This window comes from Orcinus orca, chromosome 12 (genome assembly GCF_937001465.1).
Source record: "Orcinus orca chromosome 12, mOrcOrc1.1, whole genome shotgun sequence".
NCBI lineage: Eukaryota > Metazoa > Chordata > Mammalia > Artiodactyla > Delphinidae > Orcinus > Orcinus orca.
The window spans coordinates 35,604,970-35,626,074 of NC_064570.1; the positions used below are offsets into that span (position 1 = coordinate 35,604,970).

General features: G+C 41.7%; 1 protein-coding gene across 5 annotated transcripts in view; it reads right to left on the reverse strand.

Moving 5' to 3' along the window:
• NCOA7 (nuclear receptor coactivator 7) overlaps positions 1-21,105 on the reverse strand; it is a 155,082-nt gene that overhangs the window by 16,368 nt on the left and 117,609 nt on the right. For all 5 annotated transcript variants that reach the window (XM_033407794.2, XM_004263853.4, XM_012536286.3 and 2 more), the window contains one exon: positions 673-820. In XM_033407794.2, coding sequence (XP_033263685.1) covers positions 673-820 — 148 coding nt within the window. The remainder of the gene's footprint in view (positions 1-672; positions 821-21,105) is intronic.

Sequence of the window (21,105 nt, forward strand, 5' to 3'; positions counted from 1 at the left end):
TGGGTACATGCTCCCATAGCACGTGGCATTTCACCTACAATGGTAATTATCTCACTATATTGTAATGATTTATCTATACTCCTTGATCTCATCCACTGTGCCCCTAACATGAGAAGGGTGTGGTAAGTGCTCAAAAAAATTATGAACAGTCTTTTAGGTCAAATTAAGAAGCTTGACTTTCATCCTGTACGTAATGGGGACCCTGCAGCAGTTTCAAAAAAGAGAAGTGAAACTACTGGGTTGTAGGGGTGGAGATGAGGTCTTTCTGACACACATAACTAGCTTCAACACAGATGAATAAGGTTTTTTCCCCATGTGATTTCAAAGAGGCACAGGAAATCTGACTTCTTGCCAGCCAAGAGGTTACTGGAATTTTGACACAAGAACATTTTGTTTGTGGACTGGACTTTTTTTTTTTTTCTTTCTTTTTTTTGCGTTACGCAGGCCTCTCACTGTTGTGGCCTCTCCCGTTGCGGAGCACAGGCTCCGGACGCGCAGTCTCAGCGGCCATGGCTCATGGGCCCAGCCGCTCCGCGGCATGTGGGATCTTCCCGGACCGGGGCACGAACCCGTGTCCCCTGCATCGGCAGGCAGACTCTCAACCACTGCGCCACCAGGGAAGCCCTGTGGACTGGACTTTAAGGGACAGTCTAGCCCTCTCTTGAGTCTCACCTCCCAGCTCTTGGTGGTCGGCTCACTGAAGAAGTTGTCAATCATATTCAGTTCTTCTTTTTCCACCACCACAAAGCCTTGCTCTTTGGCATCTTTCCCATAGACATCAGGAGACCACTGAACAAAGAACGTGTACAAGTGATCCACCCTGAAAAACATGTTCATCACAGGGGTTAACACCAAATCTACTTTCCTGGCAGGCACCAGTAGGAACTTGGGCATGTACAGCTATCTTTTTCCTGCTTGGCAAATCCATTTTGCTAATTGGGAAATCTCCCATGTTGAAGATAATCTCTGCTAATGCATTCCAAACCGAAAATAAGTCAATAAATGGAAGCTAAACTCCACAGACACTGAAAAAATGTCTTTCAATCTGAGGCAAAGATCAAGAAATGGGACATAAACGTAAAAAACACAATGAAATATTTACACCAAATGTTTTTTCCTCATTGGGTCTTTGTTTATTGGACACCTGTATTCATGGGAAAAAAATTAATCTGAAGCTTTAGATGGGAACAAAGATAAGCAATATTCCAATGGGTCTTATGTAGATTGAGGCATTATTATATCATAATTTTAATAAAATATCTTTAATAACTAGAAAATATCAGGGATAGTATTAGCTGTTATTTTAACATTAGAAAGAGACAATTTTATTGATATCGGAATGCAGTTTGCTTCCAATATCTCTGTTCTCTTATACATATTTAACATCTGAAGCATCTCTCCAGACTTAATCAATAGAGAGGTGGCTAGTTCCTGAGCAGAGGGTGGGGCTTTTGGTCCCAGCACCTACAATATCCCCCCACCCCCCGCCCATGTAGAACAGTCAAAAGCCCTCTGACCTTAGATTCTACACCTGCAACCATCACAGTGGGGGAGTGGAAGATAGATAGGATCAAATGATTCTTAAAGTCTTTTCTAATTACAAACGGGTAATTTCAATTTGAGGCTACTGTTTGGGACAATGCTAACTTATTGCTAAGTTTTTAAAAGTTATAATTGTAAAAATATTACAACACAATTGCTATAGATTCAATGTTTGTGTGCCCCTAAAATTTGCATGTTGAAATCTAATCCCCAGTGTGATGGTATTTGGATGTAGGACCTTTCAGAGGTGCTTAGGTTATGAGGCATGATTGGGATTAAAAGAGACCCCACCGAGCTGGCTAGCCCCCTGTGCCATGTGAGAACACAGTGAAAAGACAGCCGTCTATGAACCAGTCAGCCCTCACAAGACAGTGAATCTGCCAGCACCTTGATCCTGGACTTCCCAGCCTCTAGAACTGTCAAGAATAAACCTCTTCTCTATAAGCCACCCAGTCTATGGTATTCTGTTATAGCAACCTGAACAAACTAAGACCAATATTAATTAAAACAAAAAAGAAATGTCACTATAATTCTAATATTCCCATCGGTCACACTGTCTTTAGGCTTCTATAAGTCCTATCTGTTCTTGAGCACATGTACACAGTTTTCTTTCCATTGTTATCAGGGCTAAGACATAATTGTTATATGTAACATAAAATAATGCATATTTGCCATGTTGCTAGTCCTTGTACTGACTTTTAAAATTATTTATTTATTTATTTATTTATTTATGGCTGAGTTGGGTCCTTGTTGCTGCGCGCAGGCTTTCTCTAGTTGCGCCCAGCATGGGCTACTCTTCGTTGTGGTGCGCGGGCATCTCACTGCAGTGGCTTTTGTTGCGGAGCATGGGCTCCAGGAGTACGGGCTTCAGTAGTTGTGGCATGCAGGCTCAGTAGTTGCGGCTCACGGGCTCTAGAGTGCAGGCTCAGTAGTTGTGGCGCACAAGCTTAGTTGCTCCACGGCAGGTGGGATCTTCCCAGACCAGGGCTCAAACCCGTGTCCCCTGCATTGGCAGGCAGATTCTTAACCACTGCACCACCAGGGAAGCCCCTTGTACTGACTTTTAATGCCTACATTTCATGAAAGTAATAAACCATAATTACCCAAATTCCTATGCCTTTGGGATATTTAGGTTTTTTCCATTTCTTTGATTATACAACGTTATGATGAACATCCTCATGAGCTATGCCTTTTGCCACCTTTTGAATTATTTCCTCAAGATTAGTTCCCAGAAAAGGGATTATTAGGCCAAAGGGCATGATTTTATAGCTTGTGATTCATCCTGCCAAACTGCTCTTGAAAGGCTGACTAGTTTACTGTGACACGAGCATTGCAGTTTGCATCTAAGTCTCATAACAATCTTGCTTATCCTTCTTTTACTAAATGAATTTAATATATATTTTAAGTTTTACCCGACTCACTTTGCATTTCTTTGAGTGGTAGTGGGTTGAACATTTTTTAAATGTTTTCTCCCTGGCTGCTTTCATGAATTGGCTCCTTGTGATTGTGGAGTCAATGTTTTTCTTTTCAATATGTGGGAGCCTTTATATAATGTAACATTAACCACTATCAAATGTACTTCTAAGCTGTTTTTTCCTTTTTATATTAATTATGCTTTTCCTTCCATAATATAGAATTACCAGTTTTCATATATTTTATACACACACACATCCTCTCAGTTCCGTTTCTCTTGAGATCCTTGACTAATACAATGGACTACTCTGAAAAACTATATAAGAAACTGATCAAAATGGTTATCTCTGGGGAATGGAATGAGGTAGAAGATATACTGCATTTATATACATATATATATCTTTCCATAAATTATTTAAATTTTTGGACTAGGTAGTACATTTTATAATTGGAGACTTAAAATTATATTTCAAAAGGCAAATAATGAGAAGTTTCCATCTCACTCATATCCCTGTCCATCACATTGTGGGCCCACCTTTTTCTGCTATAGTTGACCACTTTATTATTTCCTTGTGTGTTCTTGTAGTGTTATTTCTGTAGATAGAAATAAATATGAATATAGATTGTCTTTCATTTCTACAAAAGATAGTACTATCCTCTATCTAGCTTTCTTCACTAAACAAGATAGCCTGGATATCCTTCCACAACAGCATAGAGATGGCTTCCTCATTCTTTCTTTTATAGCTACACAGTACTTTACTGTGTGGATTTATCATAGTTTATGTAACCATCCTCTCCAGCTGGACACTTGGGTTGTTTCCAAGACTGTGCTTTTATAAACAATGCTATGATGAGTAACTTGGTATGTCATTTTTGCACACGTACAGGTAGAGTTGTAGGACCTATTCCCAGAAGTGGGACTGTGTTATCAAAGGAGCAATTCACTTATGCTTTTTATATATAATACCATGTTGCCCTTTTTAGGGATGGAATCATTTTTTGCCCTCCTACCAGCAATATGTATGCTCTTTTGAATCTCTGAACTATTATTAACATGTAGTATGACATTTCCTATTAAGAGTTAACTTAGAAAAAATCATGACTCCAGAAAGGTTTGAAAAATATATAATTCTAGTGCTTCCCTGGTGGCGCAGTGGTTAAGAATCCGCCTGCCGATGCAGAGGACACAGGTTTGAGCCCTGATCCGGGAAGATCCCACGTGCTGCGAAGCAACTAAGCCCGCGCACCCCAACTACTGAAGCCCGTGCGCCTAGAGCCCACACTCTGCAACAAGAAAAGCCACTGCAATGAGAAGCACACACACCTCAACGAACAGTAGCCCCCGCTCGCCGCAACTAGAGAAAGCCCATGTGCAGCAACAAAGACCCAACACAGCCAAAAATAAATACATTAAAAAATATATATATATATAATTCTAACTCTTTTAGTTTGCTAACACCTAAAATTTAGTCCATCTTAACTGTATTTTAGAAAAAAGTTGAGAACCAAATATGCTTCACTCTAACTTTTGGAAAAGGACACATTTATTACATGCTTATCCACATCAAATAAAATGGCTTCCAAATATTTGTTGGCTAGCTTATTTGTGAGAAAGAGGAAAGCAGTCCCTGATACGTGGGAGCTAGCCTGCTCCTATCGGTCAGGCCCCAGTGTTGGGAGAAACTGGCCTGGCACTCACAGCTAGGCCCTGGTATTCTCCCGTTGAACATTAACAACTTCCCAAAACATCAATATCCGGCAAAGCCACTCTATCACCATGATGAATCAAGACAGAAATGAGACCACTGAGGCCTGACATCTAAACACAAACACTGTCCAACCACAAAAATGACCAAACATCTCTCTAATCTGGCTAATATAAATGACTGTGCTTCTTTACCAATTACGGCACTAGCCTCTCTAGTTTTTCCTCCTTCTACATAGGATTTATAATATACTCAATCACAGAATGACCTTTGCTTCCTGACAGCTTCCAATCTAGAGCAAAGTCCCACTTCTTTAAGTTATCCCTCGAATCACCTAACGTAAACCTACATCCTACGACCCCTTTCAAGCACCCGTTTACTGAGATGGCCCTAGGTCCCATGCAGTGCATTCTCCCTCGTTGCAACAAGTCAACCCAACACATTCAATTTCAGGTGTGTCCCTGGTTGTCCCTGGCTGCAGCACATCGCTTCCTTCAATAATACTCCCTGTGTACCCACTATGTGCCAGTGACCCTGACATTGAGGAACTACCTTCTGGAACATTAGGGTTGGTGGAGATATAGGATATCATTTAATCCAGCTAACTCTCCTTAGATGTAAGAGAATGGGGGCTCTGACGTCTACTACCAGCATCACAGCCAGGACTAGATCGCCTGAGGTGGCAATCAGTGTTCTTTGAACCACACTACAAAGTCCTCCCCTTAACCCACATCGATTTCTGAATTGTTTCCCACTTAACTTCCTGGTTATGACACAAGACACATTTTTATCACTTTCTGAACCTACTTTCCATGAAGCACTGCTCATTTATCCTCTAACATTTTACTCTCAAAGGAGAAGTCACTGTACAAGCATAAACACTGAAAAAGCATCCCAAGAAATGCTGAAAGCTCATGCTGACATATACCCCTGTGTAAGACTGCAAGGGAATGAGGGATGAGGCACAGATTTGAAGTTAAGATTTCATTTCTTCTTAGATATTATGAGAAAATATAAATTGTGAAAACTGCAGGTCAATAAAGATTTTAAGGTGAGATCCAATCTTAGCAATTGCCAGTCACTTCCCTTTTTGGTGACCAAGACATTGAGTTGCTTGGGGAAACCATTTGAGCAATCCTTTCTATTATGTAGATGCAAGGTGAGTAGGACTTATTATTCTGGAGGAAGTTATAATTGAACATTCCCTGCTTGAGGAAGATAACTCTTTCCTCCAACCCACTGGGTGGGTGGATGGGATGGAAGGTGGGTGAGAGGGGAAATCTGTATAAGAAGGAGGATTTCCTAAGAAGGAGGAATTGTGTGCCTAATACCTCTCTTTCAAAGTTCAAGATTATCAGAGCATCTCTGATGAATTAAGGTGGTCCTAATAGAGGTAAGACCTTAGGAAAGGATAATACCCCTTCTTCCACCCCATCCTTCTTGACGAGAAACTATTCAAGGGGGTGGGGAGAATGGCCTGGTCTAGACTCATGACCTGGGATCCACAAGATGCCATGGTTATCTTAGGAGTGGGTGAATGTGGGCATGGTGTGCTGCTGGGAAAACAGTGGGCATACTATGGAAGGAGATGGCTACATATGTCATACACATATGTGTGAGTTCCCAGGAGCTGTAACAAGTGAGGGGCTGGGGGAAGGTGAGTTTTGGCACAAAGTATTCTTGCCTGCCCTGTGCCTTTCTCTCTAGAAGAAATATGTCAACCCGGGGCAAGAATCTGGGATGGCCAAGTAAAAGAGGTTTATTCCAAATCTCTTCTCTTGGGACTGCTGGATTTCCAGTGAGTGGTGAATCAAGCCTCTGGGATCGTCTGTTGCCAGAGTGAGTGGCCTATTTTGCAGCAAGGTCAAGAGCAGCCAGGGCCAGCACTGGGCTTGTTGAACTTACCACAAAAGGAAATATCTACAAAGGAGGAAAAAGGCATTCTCAAAATACCACAGAAAAGAGGGTAAAAGTCATAACAATTTTAATGTTAAACAGAGAAGCAACCTTCTGTTTTAAGCAATGCTGATGAAATATGTCAGCTACCTGAAAAGAAAAGATGTGATTCCCTGCCTTGAGGACCGCACACTGCACAACAACTCTAAGAGGCAAGTGTTACTATGCCCAGTTTAAAGATAAGGAAACTGAGGCTCAGAAGATTAATGTGCCCAAACACCCCATCTCTGGAAATGTTCCAGCTAGTCTAAGCTGACTGCCTCTTCTTTTGTGAATGCTAAACCCTAAGGGGGATGGTACATTTTTTGTACCTGTCCACAGACAGAGGTCTCATACTGTAGGTCAACTACTTCCTTGGCTTTGGGTTGTTGTTTTTTTTTGCGGTACGCGGGCATCTCACTGTTGGCCTCTCCCATTGCGGAGCACAGGCTCCGGACGCGCAGGCTCAGTGGCCATGGTTCACGGGCCCAGCCGCTCCGCGGCATGTGGGATCTTCCCGGACCGGGGCACAAACCCGCGTCCCCTGCATCGGCAGGCGGACTCCCAACCACTGCGCCACCAGGGAAGCCCTTGGCTTTGGGTTTTATGAACGAAGCTTAAGTAAGTGTGAGATGCCCTGAGTGGCCCTTAGGTCACATGCGGCCCACTCCCCATTCCCGCTCCCCCACCTTGCACGCACAGGCGCACATCGCTGCCAGCACTGTGCTCCATGCTCGGGGAACATCGCGGGGTGGCCGCCTCACCTCAGCCACACTCCTGGGAATGGTTCTCCACTGGCTGCAACAGGCAGGGCAGCAGCCCTGGACAACCTCCCGCCTCTCTCAGGTGGTGGGCTTTATCTCTGCAGCCAACGAGGTTGCCCCAGCCTCGAGAAGCCTCAGGTGAGATGGCAAACCTCCAAAGTATGTTCTGCTATGGGGCAACCTGATGGGAAGTGCTCATGTCTCTTCTCTCAGACATCCAGGGCACTGGCATACGCCAGTTTCCCTCAACTACAGCCTCCCGCATAAAATCTCCTCCTTCTCTCATGTAGAGAGGGCCCTCACACGATGCCTCTGAGGAAAAAGGCGTGAACAATTAAAATGGCCTGTTCCACAAGAGAAAATTAAAGTTCACTTGGAGCCAATCTTATTGCTTAATTCTTAGGTCCCTGGAGACCAAAGAGAAGAGGATGTGACTTCATCTTTTCTCCTTCTAGATTAGAGTGGCACTAAGTTTATTTAAGTTTATCTAACCTAATTCTTGGAATGGCTCTTTTTGGCTAACTTAACTGGATTTTCCTAGTGGTTAGTTACCAGAACTGAACCCTGCCCTCTGGAAACAGGCCTAAAGTTCTGAAAACTCCCCTCCTAGTGCCTCTGGGTTCACCTCGCCCACTCCTTCCTCCTGACTATACCAGTTCCACTCTCACCTTGACCCTCAGCCCTCCTCTTTCCCCAGCATTAGCCCCTCCTGGATTCACACACCCCCAGGCCAGTCTTTCCACCTTACCTGCACCGCCGCCCCCTGGAGGCACACAGCTTTGATCCTTCTATTGCACTTGCCCTTCCAAACGCCTGCCCACAGAAACAAACATCATCTTTCTAACTGCTCTCTCGGGGTGATGCACGTTGCTGAGTTTGCTTGTTGGCGCTTAATGGATCCATTACAAGTCAAGGGCACCTAACACTGGAGAAACCCTCCCTCGTGGGATTCTCTACTCCCCTCTAGCTCTCTTCCTTCACTGCTTCGCACAGCAGCTATTCCAGACCTCTACTTTCTCAAGCTCTCACCCCCGCTCTCCTACCCACCCACCCTGCCTAAACAGAGGACTCTCCGTTGTACCATTCTAGTAATGCACTCCCCTCTGCTCCCCTCTTAATGACCTTTCTCTTCAGAAGAAGGAACTACTCTCCCGTTTTAACCCTCCTCTCTGAACTTTCAACAGTCCTGCTCCTTAGTGGATTCCCTCCATTATTCCCACCCCACTTCTTCATCCCTTTATCTCCTTCATCTTTTTTTTTTTTTTTTTTTTTTTTGCGGTAAGCGGGACTCTCCCTGTTGTGGCCTCTCCCATTGCGGAGCACAGGCTCTGGACGCGCAGGCCCAGCGGCCAAGGCTCACGGGCCCAGCCGCTCCGCAGCACGTGGGATCCTCCCAGACCAGCGCACGAACCCGTGTCCCCTGCATCGGCAGGCGGACTCTCAACCACTGCGCCACCAGGGAAGCCCTATCTCCTTCATCTTAATCCACAAACTTACTTGCACTTCCTTAAAAAATAAGCCTCAAGATTTTGTTTCTCCCTAAAACCTCCTTCCTACACCTCATCTTCCCTTCAGATTGTACTGTTAACATCTGGGTTATGCATTTTTTTCCAACTCCTTTTCATTCCTGATTTTATTAACCTTTTAGTATACGCCCTTTCTTAAACCTGCCTCAGACACTGTCTGGAAGGAGGCAGGGTTTTTAAATCTTATTTAAAAGATTATAATGCTTGATAATCTTATTATTTATTTTTATTATTATTATTATTATTATTTTAAGAAGAGTGATGACAAAGGTAAGCCCAGTGGAGAATCATTTCACACTGGGGTCAGGGACAGCTTCCCAGGGGCCAAGGGCAAGCTGAGTTTTGTTTTTTGGGGTTTTTTTGGCTGTATTGGGTCTTTGTTGCTGCACGGGGGCTTTCTCTAGTTGCGCTGAGTGGGGGCTACTCTTTGTTAAGGTGTTGCGGGGCTCTAGGCACGTGGGCTTCAGTAGTTGTGGCATGTGGGCTCAGTAGTTGTGGCTCTTGGGCTCTAGAGCACAGGCTCAGTAGTTGTGGCGCATGGGGTTAGTTGCTCCGCGGCATGTGGGATCCTCCTGGCCCAAGGATTGAACCCGTGTCCCCTGCATTGGCAGGCAGATTGTTAACCACTGCACCACCAGGGAAGCCCCCAAGCTGAGTTTTGAAGGAGGAGAAAGAGCCAGTTACAGGAGGAAGAGAAGTGGCATTCTACTGGAGGGGATATGTGCAAAAAGACCTGGCATCTTAAGGGCAGGGTGATGCTGGAAGGAGGTCAAACTGGACATGGCAGAGGGAAAGAGGGGCAATACAATCATGTCACTGGTGGCTTCTGACAGAGGATTCTGTGATAGGGAAAAGCTGCTGAGATGCAGTGCCTGCCCAGAGTGATCCAGGCCCCGCCCTAGAGCGAGCAGGTTGAGAGAAATAAACAAAAATTCCTAACACAGTTCCAACAACACAGCCAGTGGGCATCTGAGCTGGGATGTCCATGTTGAACAGAAACTCATCAGGCAGGGGAAGAATTCCTGACAGGTAGAATGAAAGAGCAAGTTTTACTCTTTGCTAATGGAATGGCAGGAAAGGAAGAAAAAAAAAAAACGCCAGAGGGGCCAGGTCACTGGGTCACAGAAAGTCCTGGGCATGAGATAAAATGCTTTGACCTTATCCTGAGGCCACTGTTTACCAAAGTGTAGCAGGGGCGGCTCCACTGACTTCAGAGGATACACAGAGGAACCCATTTTCATAGTTACGTATTTATTTAAAGAGTATTAGGAGGAAATGCAACTAGCATATTATATACTTCAGATTTCACAGATATTACTGCTCAGGAAAAGCCTAAGTAAAAAAAAAAAAGATTTGACCTAAATCCTTTGAAGACAACTATTAAGTAAACAGTAGTACAGATGGTTTGCAGATATGGGGACATTTGGAAAGGAAGTGAATGACCAAACTTGAGAAGCACCACTAGACAACACCCAGGGCTCCAGCAGGGAAGAAGCCTGGCCAGGTCTTTAGTTTAGAGAGATTGCTGTGGAGCCAAGGAGGGAAGGTCAGGAAGAGATAGGACCGACTAGAAACAAAGGCTCTGTGGAGAAGGCGACAGCGGTGATCCAGCCATAAGATGATCAAGGCCAGAGCCCAGGCGAGGCAGTGGAGATGGGGAGAAGGCTGCCATCCACACTCCTGCAGGCACAAAAATAATCCCCACCCATCCAGAAACTGGTAATACCAAAACCCAGCACTCAAGCTTTGTTCAGGTTTTCTGTCTAACTACAAATGTGGACTTAATCAGATTTCTTCATAAGCCTCAAGGCTCCTTTAGAGATTCACCCCAAAGGAGACACCACATTCAAGCTACAAATCCCCATTCAGCAGATAAAGTTGTCATCTCTGAAGAAGGAATTCTTTGAAGGTAAGTGACAAAGGTCCTCAGAAGGCAGCAGGCTTACCTTAGAGGCAACAAAGCACTGCCAATTATAAGAAAGGAAGCAACAGCAGCAGTAACAACTAACTTTCATTTAGTGCACGGACAAGCTCATTTGTTTCTCACGATAACCTCAGGAGGTAGCCACCGTAATTATCGGTCCTATTTAAAGGTGGAAGAAACAGACGCTTACACAGATTAACTAACTTGCCCAAGGCCACACAGTATGTTAGGGGCGGACCTGGTATTAACCTCAGGTCAGTTCGTGGTCCCAACCAACATGCTTCACCATTTCCTTTATGGTCAGTCCCTCTGTCCTGGTTTTACTATTTCATAAAAGCCCATCACTGACAAAGCTGTAGGGTTGAGGGATATAAAAACGGATGACAAATCTGAGTTGATGCTTGGAACAAAACATTATTCTAACTATTCACAGATTAGGTGTATGGGTTTTAGGTATGATTATAATCTATGCTATCAAACAAGACTACTAGTTATGGTGGGATTTTATTTACTGTTGCTTTTTTCCCTTTTTTTTTTTTAACATAATTGTGACGTAAAGTACAAAAAGCACACATTTCTAAGTTAAAGACCTGACCTCCCAAGTTGGTGCCACTTGTTAGCAGCTGGAAGCTTAGAGAAAGGTCCTTAATCTCCCTGAGCTTCTAAAATGAAGATAAGAAAACCTAGCTCCTCATATAGGTATCTGGAGCATTAAATGTATAAGTTCATTCTACTTTCGAACAGATCTTTCAGAAAGTCCCTTCCGTGTGATTCTCTAAAATCCTGCTACCACATAAACTAACAAACTTGACCAAAATGACCCAGAAGCAGTTAGACACTCTTGTCTTATCAAAGGTCACCTGACCAGTAAGAAAAGAAATTGGGGCAATACACAGCAAGCTATAACCCCTAAATCACTCACTTGATTTCAAAACTATAAGCAGGAACTACTAAATAACTTAATAACTATTTCATTAAAAATATACTTCAGAGTACATTATGGCACAGAGAATAGGAAATAAGATAAGGAAAGGGAAGAAGAGAGAAAATGTGACCTAGAGAGTACTGAACTATATACGTATGCAGTCCCACCGTTCACTTGTATTGATTGTAAATTAAAGATATTTCAATGCACTTTGGCCTAAAACCTTCCCAGGCTCCTCCATTCTGAATACAGCCAGAGAAACCCAATAAGGCAAAGCACTCTTGACCACAGAGGTCGTTACTAGAAAACTATCACCTTTTAAAACCCACCCTCGGGCTTCTCTGGTAGCGCAGTGGTTGGGAGTCCGCCTGCCGATGCAGGGGACACGGGTTCGTGACCCGGTCCGGGAGGGTCCCACGTGCGGCAGAGCGGCTGGGCCCGTGAGCCATGGCCGCTGGGCCTGCGCGTCAGGAGCCTGTGCTCCGCAACGGGAGAGGCCACAGCAGTGAGAGGCCCGCGTGCCGCAAGGAAAAAAAAAAACAACCCACCCTCAGTGGCCTGACCCAAGGTCCTTATATGAAAGGGGTCATTTTAGGGACTTCCCTGTCAGTCCAGTGGTTAAGACTCCATGCTTCCATTGCAGCGGGCATATGTTCGATCCCTGGTTGGGGAACTAAGATCCCGCATGCCATGTGGCGTGGTCCAAAAAAAAAAAAGAAAGGGGTTATTTTACTTGCTTGTAAGGCCCCTTCTGGAGCCAATATACTACAACTCCAGAGGAAATCAATGGTTAGTAATGCCCTGATGTAATGCCCATTCTTAAAGGTTCTTTGTGTGTCTATGAAAAGAAAACATTATTTAAAAATCACCAACTAAATAAGCTTTGTTCTAGTTCACCAAAAATAATAGGAATCTTTTGAGAATCACTATCAAAAGTTATAGTTACAAAAAAGGATCACTCAAACATAAGTAAAAACTGGGACTTCCCTGGTGGCCCAGTTGTTAAGACTCTGCACTCTCAATGCAGGGGGCCTGGGTTCGATCCCTGGTCAGGGAACTAGATCCCGCATGCCTCAACTAAAGATCCTGCATGCAGCAACAAAGGTCCCGCGTGCTGCAACTAAGACCTGGCGCAGCCAAATAAACAAATGTTTAAAAAGATAAGTAAACCCCAAAAGTTTATGTTAATATCAATGCTGGAGGCCTTCAGCTGGCAGCCTGTGGCAACTAAGACCCGGCGCAGCCAAATAAATAAATGTTTAAAAAAATAAGTAAAACCCAAAAGTTTATGTTAATATCAATGCTGGAGGCCTTCAGCTGGCAGCCTGTGGTGCTTTTTAGACTGCTCACCATTTTTTTTTCTTAAATTAAACAGTGGCTAACACCATAAAATCGGGGAGATTTGACACACATAATCCACAATTCAATTTCTTTTGAAACAGATGGGAAGATGTAGCAACACCAGGCTGACGTTCCCACATAACAGCATTAGGTTGGAGGTCGCGAGTTACCGAGCAGCTGATTCCCAGAGCAGGTAGTTAACACTGGCCCCTAAGCTTCCCTCCCTCCATCCTTCCATCTGGCCCCCGAAAATATTTAGGTTGCAATAATCACTGTTTCTGCATACTTACTCCCAAACGCTATGTGCGGCACCCATCGGCAGGGACTAATTATCCTGCAGTGGAAACAGGCGACAAGCTACTCTCCAGAGCACTGGCGCTCACTCCTCCACCAGAAAGCACAGCCACGACAGTAGAGCACTCGCTTAAAAAGGGGGTTATTTCTTCATGTGCTTAGGTCTGACTGTAGAGTCACTGATTAACTCAAGGCATTTGCCAAAGCTGGTTAGTGAAGTTACTGAGGGGTGGCTGCCTAACAAGGTGCTTCTGGAAAATGATGATGAATTTCTAGAACTTTCAGTCAGTGAATCAAAGGTAAAATGACCAGGAAAAGAATGAGAGGAAGCAAGATCACTTCAAACCATTTTAAAGTATTAAAAAAACAAAGAAGTGAGAATATTTATATAAGAAACTAATAATCCTATCACTTATATTTGTTCAGTAGTTTCCTCAAACTTAGAACTTGTGTTAAACACAAAGAGAGAAAGATAATTCCTTTAAGGAATTATTTTGGAGGCCTGTTTGAATTTTGTCTTTATTAGTGACATTCTCACCTTAAAACATCATTATAAGACTACAGTAATGACATAAAAATCACCAGGTTTGTATTCTGAAACATACCTGGTTTGGCTAAGTATGGCCTAAGTTGTTCTAGAAAGTATAGTACTTTAAAGATTATTCAGCACTATGGTCTTCTTGTCACTGACAGTATTAAAGATTTCAATTTAGCTCTGATCCCATTAAAAGATAACTTTTGATCAGAAAATCTAGTATTAACTACGGTTAAAGATTCCATGGTAGAAAACTAGGTCAGTCTGTGATTCCTTTAATTCACCCTTTTTTCTCTAAGGAAAATGTTAAGAGCATTTTGCTTAGTCTTCATGAGGGTCCTTAGGACTTGGCTATCTTCCCATTGTAAAGTGAGTTTAATAGGAGAATCAATTTTTTTAATGATTTTTTTTTAATGATTTTACTTCTTGTTAACAAAAGTAATACATGCTCACTAAATGCATGCAGATAGAATATTTAATGGCAGAGAAGGATACTCTTAAGTAAAAGCAGTTTACAAAAGAGTGTGTGTATATCTATACATACACAATTGTATATATATACACTATCATTACATTAATCCATGCATAGAAAAAGGCTGAAAGGCTACAAAAATAAAGATAAATTGTAGTTATCTTTGTGTAACAAAATTATAAACTTTTTGTTTTCTTTTTTATATTCTTCTAAATACTATATAAAGTCTATGCATTATTTTAATTATAAGTGATAAGTTATTTAAGCATTTTTATCTATTAGACTATAGGCTAATTTATTCATGCACCCATCCAACTAACATTTAGGAATATATTATATTCTAGACCTTATGCTGTTTCTAGGACACAATGTCATAAGACTTGGTCCCTGCCCTCAGAAGGTTAAAGTCCAGGAGGAAAAAGCCACAAGTAGTCCACATTTATAGAAGAATGTATGTAGTAAGTGTTATGATAGAGGTGAAAGTATAGGGGAGCAGCATCTAAACCAGACGGGGGAAGTTCTTAGAGATGATATTTGAACTAATTTGTGCACTTAGGTGGGGTGGGTAGGGGGGTGGGCACCCAAGCAAGCAGCTAATAAGTCTGATTCATGTTTCTTAATACTGAAACACAGAAGGGTCACAATGGGAGCAAGAGATCCTAGAGATGTTAAATGGATAGAATAAACTGGATGTGGTGACTGAGCAATGTGGGGAGATGACTGAGAAGCAAGATTATGCCCATGTTCTGGCTTTGGGGACTGAAAGGCTGGTGGTACCAGTTACTGTGATGGAGAAAACAGAAAGCAGGAGCTAGGGGGACAGTGGCAGGGGCAAAGATGGAAATAAGGGGACTTCCCTGGTTAAGACCTCGCGCTTCCACTGCAGGGGGCGCGGGTTCGATCCCAGGTCGGGGAACTAAGATCCCGCGTGCCGCGAGTAAGACCGAAATCCTAAGGAAAAAGAACAAACTTTTTCTTAAAAAAAAATTGAAATGAGAAGCCCAGTTTAGAGCATCATCTGTTTTGAGTTTGTTTGATCCATGGATGATCCAAATATTGAAGGTTACTAGGTATGTATGTGTTTGGGGCTCAGTAGAAAGTTCTAGACTAAAGATAGCTGAAAATGATTGGCACATAATAAAAAGAATTAGGTGCAGGCAACTGTATATACAATGAGGAAGAGAAAGAGTCATTTAAAGGGTAACATTTAATGAAGAAACAAACTAGGAAGGGATGATAGAAGGAAAGAAGGTGTTAAAGAAATGAGGGATGGTCAATGGAGTCAAATGCTGCAAAACAAAGTCAAATAAGAACAAAGTAACGCCCATTTGTTTATCACAAACGGGAGAATGCCTCGCAGATTCACCAATCCAAAGCAGCAGGATGCTCAGGGAAGGACCTGGGTACTTTGTATGTTTAAAGGCTTCTAGATGAGTTTATTACAAAGCTAAATTTGGCACCCGTTGATCTAAGCCATAAATTCTTTGTTAATGCCATATACTTTCATATCTGTGAAACAGAATACACTCCGCCACAGGCTTCAGTCCCCAACACGCCTGAATCTGGAAACTGGGGATGACCACTCCTGTGAGGGGAAAAGGTGCCGGACTTCACTTCCTCTCCCCAGTGCCTCAGTACCTGAGGGTTGTTCCCCTGTCAAGTGCAGGCTGGGAAAGGGCTGTAACTGTCAGTCTACAGAGGGATCACTGCAGGGTGTATTGTTGGGGGAAACAAGGATTTACGCAGGTAGAGAAAAGAAGGGAACCACCTGAATTCAAGAATATAGTATTTTTAGAGGTGCCAAGCTAGAAAGGTCCTAGACTTACTGCGAAAAGCCCATAAAACGACTAATTCCAGTAAAACCCCAGATTCAGGCAGATCAAGAAAAAGCTAGAAAGGTAGGTCAGTCTGCAAAGAGCTTTTAAAAACAAACAAGGGGTTTAGACTTGAATCCTGAAGGCTTAAGATATTTTGGGGGCAATGTGACAAGATCAAAATATCTTTTTAGAAGATGTGGCCATAAGGTACAAAATAGATTTTCAGGGGGGGACTTCCCTGGTGGTCCAGTGGTTAATCCACTTTCCAATGCAGGGGACGCGGATTCAATCCCTGGTCAGGGAACTAAGATCCCACAAGCCATGGAGCAACTAAGCCCACGCATCACAACTACTGAGCCCGCGCACCACAACTAGAGAGAAGCCCGCACACCACAACGAAGATCCCATGAGCTGCAACTAAGATCTGATGCAGCCAAATAAATAAATATTTTTTTAAAAAATAGATTTTAAGGGGAGTAACTAGAGAAGCAGAAATTATAGTTTACGTATAAAGTGCTGTGTTCACAGTAATAGTCATATAAAATAAGGTACCTGGATCTTCAGAAGATGGAATATTATGTGGTTTTTTTGTTTGTTTGTCTGATTTTGGTCAGATAACCACTGTAGCACATAAAAGTTCATTCTAATAATGAGCCAATGCTAGAACCAGCCTGAACTAAGTTAAGACATCGAGTATCAGAGAAAGGACATTTTAGTCAAGCCCTTTATTTCCATACAATGTTCTGATTAGACTACTTCAGTTCAATTAATGAGCACCCATAGAGTATCACCCATAAAATACCAGTCACTTCCTCTCCCCATAACCGCTGAAACATATCTAGCCAGACGCAAGGCACTTGATCAAAGTCCGAGTTGAATAAATTTGAGGATACTGCAAATTTTCATTCCCTCACTAGCCAAGAAATGACTTTGACTGTATGAAGTATCCCTTTCCCACTCCCATTTCAGTGATTTGTTAGCCCAAAGAGTATAATCAACACAGTTTCGACTACTTGCTCTGGAAACTGGTTATGAGAATGGGATTTGAAATCAAAATGACTTGAGTATAAATCCTGGATTTGATGTTTGCCAGTTTGAACAAGGTGTTGAAACTCAGTGTGTCCCAGTTTTCGTATTGGTAAAATGGGGAATAACGCCACATGGCTCAGAGAACTATCATGAGTATTAAGTGAGATAACCCATGCAAAATAGCATCCAGAGTACCACGACCGGCTCAGAGTCAAGGAGGGTATCGAGTGCCCTGCCTGCCCTCTTGGCTCTCTGACTTAGAGCTGGGGAAATGGATAGTTCAGCTGGTGAGTTAGTTTCTTTGCTACTCCCCTTTGAGTTTCTAAGAGTGGCAATCCTACTTTAGAGGATGAAGATATCGTAAAAGCATCTTTGTGAAGGTAGGTGCTCAACCAGAATGATCTGATGCACTTTACAAAGTTGCAATTCAAGCACCAGAATTCTATAAGGGTCCCAAGATGCTTAGACCCATAGTTTGAAAATGAATAAGATTTCAGATACACAGCACATCATGAAAAGCTCAGTACTCATGACTTGCAGAATTTATTCTAAATATTCCACAACTAAGACAGAATATTTTTTAAAGACAAAAGGAAAATACAAAGAAGAGCTGAAAGGTAGATCCTGACTAGGATCTGACATCAACCAGTCCCTCCTAACAATGTAAGATAGCTTTGACGGACAAAAGGTTACATAAAGGGTCTTTGTGTCTTTGGCTGCTACTTCTAGAAATGTGAAAAAGGGAAATAAATCTCAATTTGTATTTACTACAGTATAAAACCAACAAAGATTGGACTAAAATGGTCTCTAGATAGATAGATAGAGATATCCAAGTATCTCATAAAATTAAAATGTGATTAGAGACAAATTTTTTTAAAAAAATCAATTATATTCCATTATATCAGTACAAGGAAAAACAGTAAAGAGTAGAAAATAAAATTAAGAAATTCCTACAAAATCCTATTTAGAAAACAGTAACTATGAGTATGAAACTCTAGATAGAGCTAAGGACTAGCAATGAAACATATTTAATATGAAATACTTATTACTTACTTATCCATGGGATGAGCTTTCCACTGAATATCTTTGGGGGAAATGCTGACCTAAAGAAAAGGCACCCTTCCTAAAAATGGGGGCTTGAACACTTGGTTCTACTCTTTGAGGTAGGCAACCATGGAGAACCCTGGAGAGAGAATACACACACTTGCAGGAAGTACCTACTGCTCACGTATTGGATCTGAGAAATATGCATATGACATGGATAGCACGTTTTAAAAGGACAGACACCTGTGTGCTCATGGGTACATAACTTAAATTTTGTAAGTATTAAAAAAAAAAAATCCCAACCATTACAAAGTGCTTGGGAACCTCAGTTATTCTTGACATTATGTAAGGAAATACCACGCTTTCTAAAACAGAATCAACTTAACATATATGATGAGTTTACTCTAAATGTGGGCAGGCACAAAATGTTAATTATCCCACGTAAAACAAAGGGCTTGTTGATCTCAATTAGAAACAGATTAGAGAAACATGGTATTTTAGATAATTTTTAACAAATATATATTACAAAATAGAAATATCAAGGTATAAATTAATTTCTCATTAAAAGAGTCACACAGAATAAAAATCCTCGGGCCACTACTCACTTGACTCCGTAACAAATGTTATATAACAAGTGTTCACTCAACTTTAAAATAAAACATTTAAAAAGCTACATTTGCTTCCTTTCTCTTCTACCAAATGGATAGAGAATCATACCACTTAGATTTCCCAGTATGTGGGGCAAAGGGCACTCATGCTGGTGCTGTATAAATTGCCACACACTTTCCTGTGCAACCTGTATTTAAACGCCTTACACGTACCCTTTGGTTTGGTAAGACAACCCGAATAATTTTACAAAGGTGTTTAATATAGCGTTGCTTATAATGGAAAAAAAACTGGAATAACCTTATATACAAAGCAGAAACATAATTAAATCAACCAGGAAACATAATGGGGGCTACTAATTTTATTGTTCATATACATATAATAGTATAGTAGTACGTAATGTGGAAAATATGCATAACGTATTAAGTGGGGAAAAAACCAAATTGCAAAATAGATTCTACCTTCCTCTCCCCTCCTGCTTATCTGTATGTTCAAGTGTTGCTAAAACTATCTTAGCATAATTATTTTCAAGTTTAAACACATTTAAAAATACCCACGGGCTCTCTCTTTCCCCCTTCCCCTCTCTTATTAGTTTACTTATTACACAAATCACACTAACCAATTAATTCATCTTGGATTAAACATTTATACATGATTTGGTAAATTCTACATAATTCCCAGTTAACTCCATTTCCATCTTATTTATTTTAGAAGCTGGATATTATGAAATCAATTATTATGAAACACTTCAGAGATTGAGGCCATAAATAATTGAAAAAAAGAAAACTTTTAATTTGAATAGGAATTATTGGTTCTTTCTAAGAAAGGAAATATCTCAGTGTTAAGAAAGGAAAAAAGACAATTGTATTTTTTATCTAGAAGAGTATCCAAATGTTTGGAATACAATCTATATTGTCTCTAGAAAGTGCGAGGAACTGTTTTCACAAGATCCTCAGGGTAGGTTTCCAGTCTTACTCATTTATAACTAGCCCAGTGCCTGCCAGGACGTACACACTCAGTAATTGTACAACTATGATCTAGTTACTTAACCCTCACCATGACCCGTTTTTCAAATTAGGAAATCATGTTTCAAATGGATAATGTATCTCATTCTAGGGCCCACAATTCCTAGGGATTCTCATTCATCTCAGTCCAATTTGGGGGCTCATTATTCCATTGGCCAGAGCAGGGCAACCCAAGGCGCCATACCTCTTCCAGGGCAGGACACAATTCTGTCTTCTTAGACATCAGATAGCTTCTGGCACAGGCTCGCACAGAGTAAAGGTGCAAAAAATAGATGCTTGTCAATAACAACCACCTTACTGCCTGTGGTACTTTATCAATTTAGGATTATCTTCCCGATAAAATATTCCTTTAGGAGCAATAGTGTTGGGGTTTTTTGTTGTTGTTGTTTTGTTTTCAAATTGAAGTATAACTTACAATATTATATTAGTTTCAGGTGTACAACATAGTGCTTTGGTGTTTTATACATTAGGAAAGGATCACCACAGGAAATCTAGTTACCATTTGTCACCATACAAAGTTATCTATTGTAGATTTCTGATTTGTGGTTACCATGGGACTCATGTATGTTGACCTATAAGTACACTTACTTGTTTTAAGCAGGTAATTATTTAAGTTCCAACACATTCTAAAAGATCTACATTTTTACCCCCCCATTTTGTGTTTTTGATGTCATATTTTACATCTTCATGTTTATCCCTTAACTGTTTATTGTAGTTATAGTTGACTTTACAATTTTTCATCTTTTAATCTTCTTACCGGGACTTCCTTGGTGGCACAGTGGTTAAGAATCCGCCTGCCAATGCAGGGGACACAGGTTCGAGTCCTGGTCCGGGAAGATCCCACATGCCGCGGAGCAACTAAGCCCGTGCGCCCCAATTACTGAAGCCTGCGTGCCTAGAGCCCATGCTCTGCAACGAGAAGCCACTGCAATGAGAAGCCCGCGCACCGCAACGAAGAGTTGCCCCCGCTCATCGCAACTAGAGAAAGCCTGCACACAGCAACAAAGATCCAATGCAGCCACAAATAAATGAATAAAATTTAAAAATAAATCTTCGTACTGGCTTATTTCAGTGGTTGATCCACAGTCTTTACTATATATTTGTCTTTACTAGTGAGATTTTTCCTTTTCTATAAATTCTTCTTGTTGAAGCTTTTTCTCTTCCACTTAGAAAAGATCCTTTGACATTTGCTTTTAGAGTTGGTATA